At 45.7% G+C, this 13,796-nt stretch overlaps 1 protein-coding gene across 6 annotated transcripts in view; it reads right to left on the bottom strand.

The window, feature by feature from the left end:
• The window catches only part of Nprl3 (NPR3 like, GATOR1 complex subunit), a 68,014-nt gene that overhangs the window by 5,121 nt on the left and 49,097 nt on the right, over positions 1–13,796 (bottom strand). For 5 of the 6 annotated variants that reach the window (XM_045130365.1, XM_012947439.2, XM_004652106.2 and 2 more), the window contains 3 exons: positions 10,721–10,877; positions 913–1,019; positions 151–280 (listed from right to left, as the gene is read on the bottom strand). In XM_045130365.1, coding sequence (XP_044986300.1) covers positions 151–280; positions 913–1,019; positions 10,721–10,877 — 394 coding nt within the window. The remainder of the gene's footprint in view (positions 1–150; positions 281–912; positions 1,020–10,720; positions 10,878–13,796) is intronic. The other variant, XM_045130363.1, reaches the window with a different exon arrangement.

The raw sequence follows: 13,796 nt of genomic DNA, 5'->3' as shown, positions 1-13,796 counted from the left end.
ACCTGGTAGCACCTGCCCCCTCCTCCCCCCACCCCCGCAACCCAAGAAAAAGGGGCAACAATGCCTTTAGGTTGGGGACCAATAGCCAGGCAGGTGTGCATAATCCACATGACAAGCCACACCTGGGTTACAGGGGCTTCTGCAACTCACCTCCTGGACAGGAGGGGCGAGAGGACTCCTGAACTCTGACAAGGAGACCGGCAAGGAGAACTTGGCCAAGACGGAAGGCAGGTCATGGGCTGGGAACTGGTGGGAGAACTGCTCAGCCAGTGGGGAGTACCTGAGGGCAAGCAAGAACAGCTGCAGTCATAACCAGTATAGTCCCATGTGCACAGCAATGGCCTTTGTGTCACATTTTCCCTCACTGGGCAGAAGGGAATCACCATGTGGGGGTATCATGAAAACAGTATGGGGGACTGAAGAGATGGCTTAGCAGTTAAGGCGTTTGCCTACAAAGCCAAAGGATCCAGGTTCGATTCCTCAGGACCCATGTAAGCCAGATGCAAAGGTGGCACATGCGTCTGGAGTTCATTTGCAGTGGCTAGTATCTGCCCCCTCTTCTTTCTCCCTCTCCCTCCCTCAAATAAATAAATAGAAAATGAAAAAAAAATAACAGGATGGGATGAGGTAACCCAGTAGGCATGCTGGTGCAGAGTACAGGTACTCCCTCAAGGGATGGTAAAAGCCAGAGAACCCCTCTGATGTCAGCCAGGAGGCGGTGACCCTAACATAAGCAAGGCCACACAGTACCAAATCAAACTGGGGTCGGAACATGAGTATGCCAGAAGCCCAGCATTAGAATGTCCTGAAAGCCCCACCTCAGGGCTCCACAGCCCCTGGTATCAAGTCACCCCTTCTGGACTCAATCCTTCCAGCCCCAGGCTACAGATTCTGGCAGCTAGTGGTACTTACAGGCACAAGCTGGCATTGGGAGAAAGAACATAGACATTGTTCTCACACAGTGGATAGATGATGACAGCTTTGCCCCAATACACCAGATGAGCAGCAAGCTGGAAAACCTGAAGAACAAGGGAAGCTAGGAGAACTGAGCAGGGAAGCCAGCCACCATGCCCTGGAGAAGCTGGCCTGAGGCTCATGCAGCACAAACCTGTGGCCATGTACTCTGAGATTTCTCCAACTCAGTACACCTTAGCTCTTACCAAGGTGCTGGACACTGCCAACATACAGTTTCCTATGTTCTGAGTTCTCTGTGCTGCTTAGTACCACCATTTATTTCATCAGGCAATAAGTTCATCAGCACAGGGACATGTGGGATGCTGGGGAACACAACAATCAGACAGGATGTTTGGATGGATGTCTCAGCAGAGGCACAGCCCTCCCATGCATACCAAACTCCACAGGACACCACTCCATCTTCTCACAAGAAGGGCAGGTAAGCCCCCCCCCCCCCAGACACAACACCCACTATCCTGCTGAGGATATCAGCCAGCAGGGTCCCAGTTCACCACCAGCTCTAACAGAAAACATCATACCCTCTGCTGCCCTCTTCACTTTTCATCCCAAGTGCCACTACCACAATCTCAAGCAAAGACACTTTCTCTACCTCTGCCCCCATCCCAGCCCCTAACATCTGTCCCTTCAGCATCCCTCTCTAGTTTCTCTGTCCCTCCAAAACACTCTCCATAAATCAGTCTGAGTGCCATTCAGGAGGTAAGAAGTCCAAAGTCAGAACCACAGGGCTAGAGCCAAAGTGCCAGCAAAGCTATGCCCTGTCCAAGGGTCTAGGAGAGAAAATGTCTTGCCTTTTCCAGCTGCTGATGCCTTTGGTTTGTGGCCACATCAAGCTCATTTCCACCTTGGTAGTAACCTCACCCACTTTTCTTCTCTTCTGCAGTCAAATCTCCCTCTGCCTCCTCCTTTTTTTTTTTTTTTCCCCAAGGTAGGGTTTTACTCTAGCCCAGGCTGACCAGGAATTCACTAGGGAGTCTCAGGGTGGCCATGAACTCACAATGATCCTCCTACCTCTGCCTCCCAAGTGCTCCTGTTTGCCACCACGCCTGGCTTGACACCCTCTTAACAGGGTACTTCTTTCTTTCTGGTTATATTTAGGACTCATCAGAATAATTTTCCCATCTCAAAACCCTTAACTTCATAGCATCTGCAAAGTCCCACATTAGGTTGTATCTGGGAAGATGTAAGTGTTGGTGGGCCCATTATTAAGCTGATCACAGTGTATAGTGTAGTCCTACTTTATTATCTCAAAATAATACACTTGTTTTGTAAGGTGTGATGGCATGCACCAATAGTCTCAACTACTTTGGAAGCCTGAGGAAGGAAGATCACTTGAGTCTAGGACTTCAAGACCAGCCTGGACAACAGAATAAGACTCTGCCTCAGAATATAATACTTGGTATACATACATAAAAATCTGGAGAAATGCTGTGATTTCAAGGCTACCCTGAGACTACATGGTGAATTCCAGGTCAGCCTGGGCTAATGGGCTATAGTGAGATCCCACCTCATAAAACAAACAAACAAGAAAACATGGTGGGATCTTCAGTGGTTACCTCTGGGATATGGAATTGTAGGGACTTCCTATTTCTGTGTCTATAATTTACATAATACTTGAGTTTCCATAAGAGAGAAAAAATACCCCTGAATGAGAGAGAGAAATCACCAGTGAAGATACTCAACAGTGGACACTGCAAGCCTTGTATTTGGCCAGCCAGGCCAAATGAGCCAATGGGTGCAATAGTGGCACGTCTGTCATGGTGGTAACCAACTGCCCTCTAATTGGACTGGAGGCCTGCTCCATAGGAGGGAATACATCCCTGAGACTAAAATCTTTTGTTTTTTCAATCTTATTGTATTTTTTTTCAATTTTTTAAAACATTTTCCATGATTATAAAGAATATCCCATGGTAATACCCTCCTCGCCCCACTTTACCCTTTGAAATTCCACTCTCCATTATATCCCCTCCCCATATCAATAAGTCTCTCTTTTATTTTGATATCATGATCTTTCCCTCCTCTTATGATGGTCTTGTATAGGTAGTGTCAAGCACTATGAGGTCATGGATATCAAGGCCATTTATGTCTGGAGGGAGCACGTTGTAAGGAGTCCAACCCTTCCTTTGATTCTTACATTCTTTCTGCCACCTCTTCTACATTAGACCCTGAGCCTTGGAAGGTGTGATCAAGATGTTACTCAGTACTCTAGTCACTTCTTTCCAGCACTATGATACCTTCTGAGTCGTCCCAAGGTCACTGCCATCTGAAAAGAGAAGAATCTCTACCCAAAGTGAGAGTAGCATTAATATAAGGGTATGAATATTAAGAGAAGTGCTTACTGGCAGTTTGATAAGTATAGTATATATACTTATCCAGACATCAGCAAATGTTACACCCCTAGGGCTCATGACTAGCCCTGTTTTAAGTTTTCAGTATCAGGGATGTATTCCCTCCCTTGGAGCAGGCCTCAAGTCCAATTGGAAGGCAGTTGGTTTCCACCATGACATACATGCCACTACTGTACACGTTGGCTCATTTGGCCTGGCTGGCCAGTTATAAGGCTTGCAATGTCCACTGTTGAGTATCTTCAATGGTGGTATCTCTTTCTCCCATTGAACAGCATGTAGAATGGCTTCTTCCAGCTTTCTGTCAGCTGGTCTACATGGAGGAGGTTATCAGCTCAGTTCCAGCAGGATTTCTCAGTGGCCTTGCAGCCCAAGTATGTGGAGAGACTAAAATCTTAAAACAGGGGTAGTCATGAGCCCTAGGGGTGTAACGTGTGCTGCTGTCTGGCTAAATGTATATCCTATGCTTATCAAGCTGCTCAGTAAGCACTTCTCTTAATGTTTATACCCTTGTATTAATGCTTCTCTCACTTTTGGTCAGAGAAGCTTCTCTTTTCAGATGGCCATTACTTTGGAATGACTCAAAATGTACCATGATGCTGAGAAGTGACAGAGGATTCTCAGCGCTGAAATAGCTCTATCATATCTTCCAAGGCTCAGGGTCCATTGCAGAAGAGGTGGCGAAAAGAATGTAAGAGCCAAAGGAAGAATAAGACTCCTTACAATGTGCTCCTCCAGACACAAAATGAACTGGATATCCATGACCTCACAGTGCCTGACACTACCTACACAAGGCCATCTTAATAGGAGGAAAATATCATGACATCAAAATAAAAGAGAGACTGACTAAGATGGGGAGGGAATATGATGGAGAATAGACTTTCAGAGGGGAAAGTGGGGTGAAGGAGGGCATTATCATGGGATACTTTTTATAATGATGGAAATTGTTAATAAAAAAATTGAAAAGAAAAAACCCTTGACAAGTCTGATCTTTCTGGATTGAGAAAGAATGATCTGGGCATGGTGGTGTATGCCTTTAATCCTAGCAAAGTGTTTTGCTGTTTTTGTTTTCTTTTTTAAGTTTTTCAAGATAAGGTCTCCCTCTAACCATGACCTGCAATTCACTATGTAGTATAAGGGTGGCTTTGAACTCATAGTGAACCTCCTACCTCTGCCTTCTAAGTACTGGGATTAAAGGTGTGCACCACCATGCCCCACTTCCCAACTGATGTTTATTATTATTATTATTATTATTAAAACAAGGTGTTTCCCCCCCACCCAAGGTAGGGTCTATCTCTAGCCCAGTCTGACCTGGAATTCACTATGTAGTCTCAAGGTGGCCTCAAACTCTCAGCAATCCTCCTACCTCCGTTTCCTGAGTGCTGAGTGCTGGGATGAAAGGCATGTACCACAACACCTGGTTTCTTTTCTTTCTTTTTTTTTAATTTGAGAAAGGGAGAAGGAGAAAGAAGCAGATAGAGAATGGGTGGTCAGGGCCTCTAGCCACTGCAAATGAACTTCAAACACATGTGCCCCCTTGTGCATCTGGCTTACGTGGCTCCTAGGGAGTCGAACCTGGGTCCTTTGGCTTTGCAGGGAAATGCCTTACCGGCTAAGCTGTCTCTCCAGCTCCTGATTTTCTTTTTGCCACTTTATTTTGTCTTATTTTTTTGGAGACAAGGCCTCCTTATGTAGCCCAGGCTGGCCTGGAACTCAGAATGCTCTTTCTTGCCTTAGCCTCTTGCGTGTTAGAATTACAGAGGTATGCCAGTAGGTCCAACAGAGAGATTTAAAATTATTTTATGACAGTCATACTAAAGAAACATGTTTCTCAAAGATCCAGCACTACCCTGGAGCCACTATTCCCCACAAGAGACATCTACAGGAAACAACAGTCACACAACTTGGTGAGCTACCAGGGCTAGGCCCTGTGAGGCTTCTACACAACCACATTAGCACTACAAGCTGATTTGCACCAGGTCAGCAGGGAGTGAGTATGGAAGGAAACAACAAACTGCCTTTCCACCCCAAACAAGAACATAGCAGGGAAGTAGAAGAGACATCAAAGAGACATCAAAGGCTTTTCTAAGAGACCAAGACTCTGACATAAGGGTACATATGCCCAGCACTGATCTCATCAGATAGCCTCTTAATAAAAAGTAAGTGGCCAGGTCCCCTCCCCTTAGAGATGATATGTAAGCACAGCTATCATTCATGTAGCCAGAACTCTTTAACAAAAACAGGCACTGTCCACCACTCTGCAGGTGTGCCAGAATAGGAGGTACATTTAAAGGTCTGTGTCTTGGGAATGCAACCAATAGCAAGACATGGTCCTCACTGGGTCTTACCCAGCCCAGGAGGACAGGTTGAAATATAAAGGCAGAATTTGTTTTTAAATTTGTGTGTGTGTGTGTGTGTGTGTGTGTGTGTGTGTATACACATGCCTATGTGCACACCAGGGTCTCTGGCCACTCCACTGCAAATGAACACCAGACACTTGTACCTGCTTATGTTAGAGGCTTGGGAATTGAATCCAGATGGGCTAGCTTTGCAAGCAATCACCTATAACTGCTAAGCCATCTTCCCAGCCTCAAAAAGGGCAAAATCTGCTAAGTGCTCTCACAGAGTCAATAATCAGGGTAGAGAAGGGAGCGACTTACTCTGAAAGGCCTTTAGGAGGCTAGAGAGACATCTCACTGGTTAAAGGTGCTTTCTTTTTTTTTTTTTGGTTTTTTGAGGTAGGGTCTCACTCTGGTCCAGGCTGGCCTAAAATTAACTATGTAGTCTCAGGGTGGCCTTGAACTCTCAGCGATCCTCCTACCTCTGCCTCCCGAGTGCTGGGATTAAAGGCGTGCGCCACCACGCCCGGCTAAAGGTGCTTTCTTGCAAAGCCTGATGACTCAAGTTTGATTCCCTAGTATCCATGTAAAGCCAAATACAGGAAGTGGCTCATGAATCTGGAGTTTACAAGTGAAAAGAGGCCCTAGCACAACCATTCATATTCATATTCTCTCTCTCTTTGCAAATAAATTAAGTTGTTTTTTTTTTTTTTAAAGTTCTTCAGGGCTGGAGAGGTGGCTTAGTGGTTTAAGATGCTTGCCTGCAAAGCCAAAGGACCAAGGTTCAAGTCCCCCTAGGATCCAGATGCACAAGGGGATGCACTCATCTGGAGTTTGTTTGTAGTGGCTGGAGGCCCTGGCACACTCATTCTCTCTCTCTCTCTCTCTCTGCCTATTTCTGTATCTCTCAAATAAATACATAAAAATAAAATATATAAAAAATAAATAAAGCTCTTTAGGAAGCCAGGTGTGGTGGCATACGCCTTTAATCCCAGCATTAGGGAGGCAGAGGTAGGAGGATCACTGTGAGTTCGAGGCTATCCTGAGCCTACATAGTGAATTCCAGATCAGCAGGGTCTACAATGAGACCCTATCCCAAAAAGCCAAAAAAAAGTCAAAAGGCCTTTAGGAGCTGGAGAGATAGCTCAGCGATTAAGGCACCTGCCTGTGAAGCCTAAGAACTCCTGTTTGAATCTCTAGGTCCCACATAAGCCAGTGATGCAAGGGCACAATACTGCACATGCACACAAGGGGGCGCATGTGTCTGGAGTCCATTTGCAGTGGATGAAGGCCCTGGCCACCCATTCTCTCTTTCTCTGCTTCTTTCTCACTCTCTCTCAAAATAAAATAAAATAAAAGTTCTTTAGGCCTGGCATGGTGGCACACGCCTTTAATTCCAGCACTCGGGAGGCAGAGATAAGAGGATCTCTGTGAGTTCCAGGCCACCTTGAGATTACATAGTGAATTCCAGGTCAGCCTGGAATAAACATAAATAAAAATAAACAAAAAAAATTAAATTTTTACTTGATAGTGACAGACAGAGAGAGAAAGAGGCGAGAGAAAAAGAGAGAGTGGGTACGCCAGGGCTTCTAGCCATTGAAAACGAACTCCAGACACGTGCTCCTCCTTGTGCATCTGGCTAACGTGGGTCCTGGGGAATCGAGCCTCGAACCAGGGTCCTTAGGCTTCACAGGCAAGTGCTTAACCACTAAGCTATCTCTCCAGCCCGATTTTTTTTTTAAAAAAAAGGTCTTTAGAGCCAAGCATGGTGGTGCATGCCTTTCATCCCAGCACTTGGGAGGCAGAGGTAAGAGGATCGGATTGCTGTAAGTTCAAGGCCACCCTGAGAATACAAAGTGAATTCCAGGTCAGCCTGGACTAGAGTGAAACCCTACCTCAAAAAAAAAAAAGTCTTTAAGCCAGGCATGGTGGTGCACATCTTTAATCCCAGTACTCAGGAGGTAGAGGTAGAAGGATGGCCGTAAGTTCGAGGCCACCCTGAGACTACATAGTGAATTCCAATTCAGCCTGGTCTACAGCAAGACCCTACCTCGAAAAACCAGGGGAAAAAAATGCTTTTAAGAAAAATTACCTGAGAGTTAGGCCTAAGGAGCAAATAACAGAGTCTCTCCTAGACCCATTTCTTCAGGCCACAGAGAACCAGAGCTAAGCCAGAGGACTAGAAGAGGGTTGGCTTCCTTGTCTGTAGCCTCCTTTGGCTGAGAAGGAACTTGAAGTTCCTGGGGTGGACCTCTGCTTCCCCCTGGTGGTCATATGGTGCATGCCACCCACAGGAATTCATTCCATTTAGTACTGCCTGCAGGCTGTCACTTGGAGCCCTGATAGTTAACCCCATCATCAGCCTAGACCCCTGACCACTTAAGCTTCTGCTTTTCCTCTCCCTCTTACTCCATACTTAACAAGAAACACTGACTAGGCTGGGGAACTCTCGCTTTGAACCCAAAGGGCAACCCACAACCATGATTCTAGGAAATCATGTACAAGACGACAAAAGCTAGTACATGTACATGCAGTAGGCAAAGCCACCAGCTCAGCATGAGGACTTTAATTTGAATCCCCAGAATTCATGCTGGATGAGCATGATGCATGCTTTTAATCCCAGCACTTGGGAGGCAGAGGTAGCAATGTGAGTTCAAAATCAGCTTGAGACTACACAGTGACTTCCAGGTTAGCCTGGGCTAGAGTGAGACCTTATCTCAAAAAATAAAAAGAAACATTGGGGCTCAGTGGGTTGCTAGTCTAATGATCAGTGAGCTCTAAATTGAATGAGAGAACTTGTCTCAAAGAATAAGGTGGAAAACGATTGAGGGGGATACCTGTGGTGGTTTGATTCAGGTGTCTCCCATAAACTGTTCTGAATGTAGGTTCCTAGCTGTGGTGGTTTGATTCAGGTGTCCCCCATAAACTTAGGTGCTCTGAACGCTAGCTCCCCAGCTGATGGATATTTGGGAATTAATGCCTCCTGGAGGGAGTGTATTGTTGGGGGCGGGCTTATGGGCTTTATAGCCAGTTTCCCCATGCCAGTGTTTGGCACACCCTACTGTTGCTGTGGTCCATCTTATGTTGGCCAAGGGGTGATGTCCACCTGCTCATGCCAGCATTTTCCCCTGCCATCGTGAAGCTTCCCCTCGAGCCTGTAAGCCAAAATAAATCTCTTTTTCCCAGAAGCTACTCTTGGTTGGGTGATTTCTACCAGCAATGCGAACCGGACTGCAACACTAGCTGATGGAGATTTGGGAATTGACACCTGCTGAAGGCAGTGTGTTGTTGGGGGTGGACTTATGCGTATCATAGCCAGTTTCCCCATACCAGTGTTTGACACACTCTCCTTATGCTATTATCCACCTGATGTTGGCTTGGGAATGATGTCCATTCTCTTATCATGCCATCATTTTCCCTGCCATCATGGAGCTTCCCCCTTGAGCCTGTAAGCCAAAATAAACCTTTTCCCCCAAAAGCTGCTATTGGTTAGGTGATTTTTTACCAGCAATGTGGACCTGCTGCAACAGTAAAGTGATACCAAGAAGTGGGACTGCTGCTAAGACATCTGACTGTATGGCTTTGGCCTTTTGGAGCTGATTTTCAAGAGGAATGTGGAAGGACTTGAAACCTTGGCCTAAGAGATGCCTTGCAGTGCTGTAAGTACAGCTTGATGGACTATTCTGGTCAGAGTTGAAAGACCTGAGTGCAGTAAGAACTATGGACCGTGAGGTTTGGCTTATGAGGGCGAGAAAGAGCTTTGCTTGGACTGGGCTAGCAGTTTGTGTGAAAAGCTTGCTGTTCTGCCCATGTTATGAGAAGTTGTGCATGGTTGCTTTGTGTAGAAATGAACTGGTGTGAGCAGAGGGATATAGCACAGAAAGAAAAATCTTTGGGTGAACTGTTGCCCATTCAGCTGCAATTGAGAGATTGCAACCTTTGAGATTGGGCCAGCTGACCTGCACTGGGGCAACAAGAAGAATGTAGACGTTTTTGGAGGGGCCTGAGTTCTCAGGGAGTGTCCTGTTCTTCAAAGTCTGCTTTATTCTCCCCTGGATTAACAAATTGACACCCTATCTGGTATTATGGAGTGTAAAAAGTGCAGGAGGCTGGAGAAATGGGTCAGCGGTTAAGGCATTTGCCTGCAAAGCCAAAAGATCTCGGTTCAATTCTCCAAGTTCTACCTAAGCCAGATGCACAAGAGGGTGCATGCATGCATCTGGAGTTCGTTTGTAGTGGCTAGAGGCCCTGGCATGCCCATTCTCTCTTCTCTCTCTCTCTCTCTAATAAATTAATTAATTAAATATATTAAAAGTAAGTTAAAAAAAAGAAATACAGGAAAGAGAGGGTCATTGGGTTCATTGTTAACACAGTCTTGTGTTTTGGAAATGGCCACGGGCAGTGTGAAGCAGGTTTGCTGGATGTCTGCATGGAAACCTGATGGAGCCGAGAAGATGAACAGTGGATTGCAGTGGAGACCCAGTGGAGATGCTGGGACCACAAGCTGGCTGCCAAGGAGAGTTGCCAGCCCTGATGAAGTTTTCCAGGACTGTGAGTGGCCTCGCTGGAATGGGTGAAACTGACTGCAACAACACCCAACATCAACCTCTGGCTTACAGACAGACACAGACACACATACATACACACACATACAGCATCAGCTCTGCATGTGACAAGCTTCCTGCTCTCACTTCCCACTTGCTCATATGCCATGTGAGCCTCCACTGAGCTGGTAGAGTTGCTACTTGTTCCTACATCCCCTACCTGTCCTCCAAATCTTTTCTCTCTTTTCTTCCAAGGCTTGTCTGTTCAACAGAAGGAGAAGCCAGTCTCATTGCTTCCAAAGCCAGCTTTAAACCAGGTTTAACAGAAGCCAGAACCTCCTGTCACTCAGCCTAGAAGCAACCCTGGTCAGTGGGAGGCCATGCATTATCTCAATCTCTGCTTGACAGAGGCCCTGGGGATACAGCATGACAGGCAATTTCTACCTTCTCCCAGGGGTTGCATGCTCCTGCATGTCCAGAAGCCTCACCCTCACACCCCTCCTGGTTCACAGGGCCCTACCTGCAGCAAAGCCAGGTCAGCATCCTGGGCCAGCTGTTGTAGGTTCTTCACAGCAGATGTAGTCTTGATCACCCGCACCAGAGCTGGGGAGCAGTCAATGGGGAGCTCACTCAGCAGGGTCTTCTCATCACTGAGAAGCAGCAGGGCATGGTATGGGCTGAAAGGCAGAGGCACATGTCAGTGGGACAAGAAGCACCACAGGGTCCCTTGTACCAGGCAAGCCCTTGGAACACCAAGACACAACTGGAGCTCACAGTCACAGTGAATTGTGGGCAAGAAAGGTTGAGGGAGAAATCAGAGAGAAGGGTAGTCATATCTAGAGGCCATTAGAAAATCTTCAAGGATTATTGCTGTCCTTGGAAAAAATACTAGAACTGGGGAGGGCCTAAATATCTAACTTCTCATCCCCAATGCTTGGATTGCCTGATACATTTTTTTTCTTTTTTTGGTGTGTATTTTGTTGCTTTCTTTTTACTCATTTGTGGGGTTTTTTTTTTTGGGGGGGGTTATTGTTGTTGGTTGGTTGGTTCTGAGATAGGATTTCACTCTGCAATGCAGACAGGCCCTGAAATTGCTATGTAGCCCAGGCTGACATTAAACAGCAGTCCTTTTGTCTTAGCCTCCCATGTGATGAATACAGGAGTGAGCCACTATGCCTGGTTTACTTACTGAGGAAATGAATGTGCTAAGCCTGGGGTTACAGATATGTAATCTCAGATATCCAGAAGACAGAGGCAGGAAGATCTCAAGTGTAAGGGCTATCTACACTACAGAGTGAGTCAAAAGCCAGCCTGAAGTTATTGAGACGTTGTCCCAAACTAAAAAAATTTTTTTTAAAAAAAAAATAGCATCTCGGGCTGGAGAGATAGCTTAGCAGTTAAAGCATTTTCCTGCAAAGCCAAAGAACCCAGGTTCGATTTCCTAGGACCCACGTAAGCCAGATGCCCAAGGTAGCACATGTATCTAGAGTTCGTTTGCAGTGGCTGAAGGCTCTGGTGCACTTATTCTCTCTCCTCCCTCTCTCTCTCAAATAAATAAAATAAGTTAAAAATAAACATATCTCGCTGGACATGGTGACACACACCTTTAATCTCAGCAATTCAGAGGCAGAGGTAGGAGCATCACTGTGAGTTTGAGACCACCCTGAGACTACGTAGTGAATTCCAGATCAGCCTGAGCTAGAGTGAGACCCTACCTCGAAAAACCAAAAAAATTAAAATAAAATAAGGCCAGGTGTGGAGGTATACACCTTTGATCCCAGTACTTGGAAGACAGAGGTAGGAGGATCGCTGTATGTTTGAAACCAGCCTAGGACTAGAGGGAGTTCCAGATCAGGCTAATCTAGAGTGAGACCCTACCTCAGAAAAAAGGATAATAATAAAGCCCAGTCTAGTAGTTCATGCCTTTAATCCCAGTACTTGGGAGACGGAGGTAGGAGGATCCCCATTGGTTTAAGGCCAGTTTGGAGTTACAGAGTTCCAGGTCAGCCAGGACTAGAACAAGATGCTGCCTTGAAAACAAAAAAAAAAAAAAAAAAAACTTTAGAAAGGTATGGAAGGGCTGGAGAGATGGCTTAGAAGTTAAGGCATTTGCCTGCAAAGCCTAAGGACCCAAGTTTGATTCCCCAGTACCCATATAAAGCCAGATGCACAAAGTGGTACAAGCATCTGGAGTTCCTTTGCAGTAGCTAGAGGCCAATGGTGAGCCCATTCTCTCTCTTAAAGAAAGAAAAAGAAAAAGTTCATTCTTTCTCAAATAAAAAAAGGGGACTGGAGAGATGGCTTAGTGGTTAAGTGCTTGCCTGTGAAGCCTAAGGACCCTGGTTCGAGGCTCGATTCCCCAGGACCCATGTTAGCCAGATGCACGAGGGGGTGCACACATCTGGAGTTCATTTGCAGTGTCTGGAAGCCCTGGCACACCCATTCTCTCTCTCTCTTTCCCTCTTTCTCTCTGTCTGTTGCTCTCAAATAAATAAATAAATAATTAAAAAAAAAAAGAAGAAGCCAGGTGTGGTGGCGCATACCTTTAATCCCAGCACTCGAGAGGCAGAGATAGGAGGATCACTGTGAGTTCGAGACCACCCTGAGACTCCATAGTGAATTCCAGGTCAGCCTGAGCTATAGTGAGATCCTACCTCAAAAAAACCAAAAAAAAAAAAAAAAAAAAAAAAAAAGAGCCGGATACAGTGGTGCATGCATTTGTGAGGCAGAGGTAGGAGGATCACCATGAGTTCAAAGCCACCCTGAGACTCTATAGGGAATTCCAGGTCAGCGTGGGCTAGAGCAAGACCCTACCTTGAAAAAACAAACAAAAAAAAAGAAAAAGGGCTGGGTGTTGTGGCTCACACCTTTAATCCCAGAACTCCAAGGCAGAGATAGGAGGATTACAGTGAGTTTGAGGCTACCCTAAGACTACACAGAGAAGTCCAGGTTAGCCTGGGGTACAGTGAGAACCTATCTTGGAAAAAAAAACAAATTAATTAAAAAAGGTATAGAGTTGACAGCCATGGTGGTGCACACCTTTAATTTCAGCAGAGATAGGAGAAATACTGTGAGGCCAGGCTGAAACTATATTGTGAATTCCAAAGTCAGGCTGGGCTACAGTGAAACCCTACCTCAAGAAAAAAAAAAAGCCAGGCGAGGTGGCATACGCCTTTCATCCCAGCATTCCAGAGGCAGAAGTAAGAGGATCACTGTGAGTTCGAGGCCACCCTGAGACTACATACTGAATTCCAGGTCAGCCTGGGCCAGAGTGAGACCCTACTTCGAAAAGCCAAAAAAAAAAAAAAAAAGTATGGCATTATAGCCCAGTAGAATGCTTGTTTAGCATGTATATATAAGGTCCTAGGTTAATTCCTGAGTACCACCAAAAAAGAAAAAAAAAAAAAAGAACAAGAGAGAGAAAGAAAAAATAAAAAAATGATCCTAAACAGGAAAAAGCAAAATCCCCTCCATAGACTATTAAAAGAACTACATAAAAATATGCTTAACAAGTAGGAAAGCTATGTGACTTGGAGCATGACTGAGGGAGGGTGGGAGGCCTGGGCAGTGCTTTGCTTTCTGTCATTTCCAAATGT

Source organism: Jaculus jaculus, chromosome 11, assembly GCF_020740685.1.
Source record: "Jaculus jaculus isolate mJacJac1 chromosome 11, mJacJac1.mat.Y.cur, whole genome shotgun sequence".
NCBI lineage: Eukaryota > Metazoa > Chordata > Mammalia > Rodentia > Dipodidae > Jaculus > Jaculus jaculus.
This window is presented reverse-complemented; position numbering and strand designations above follow the sequence as displayed.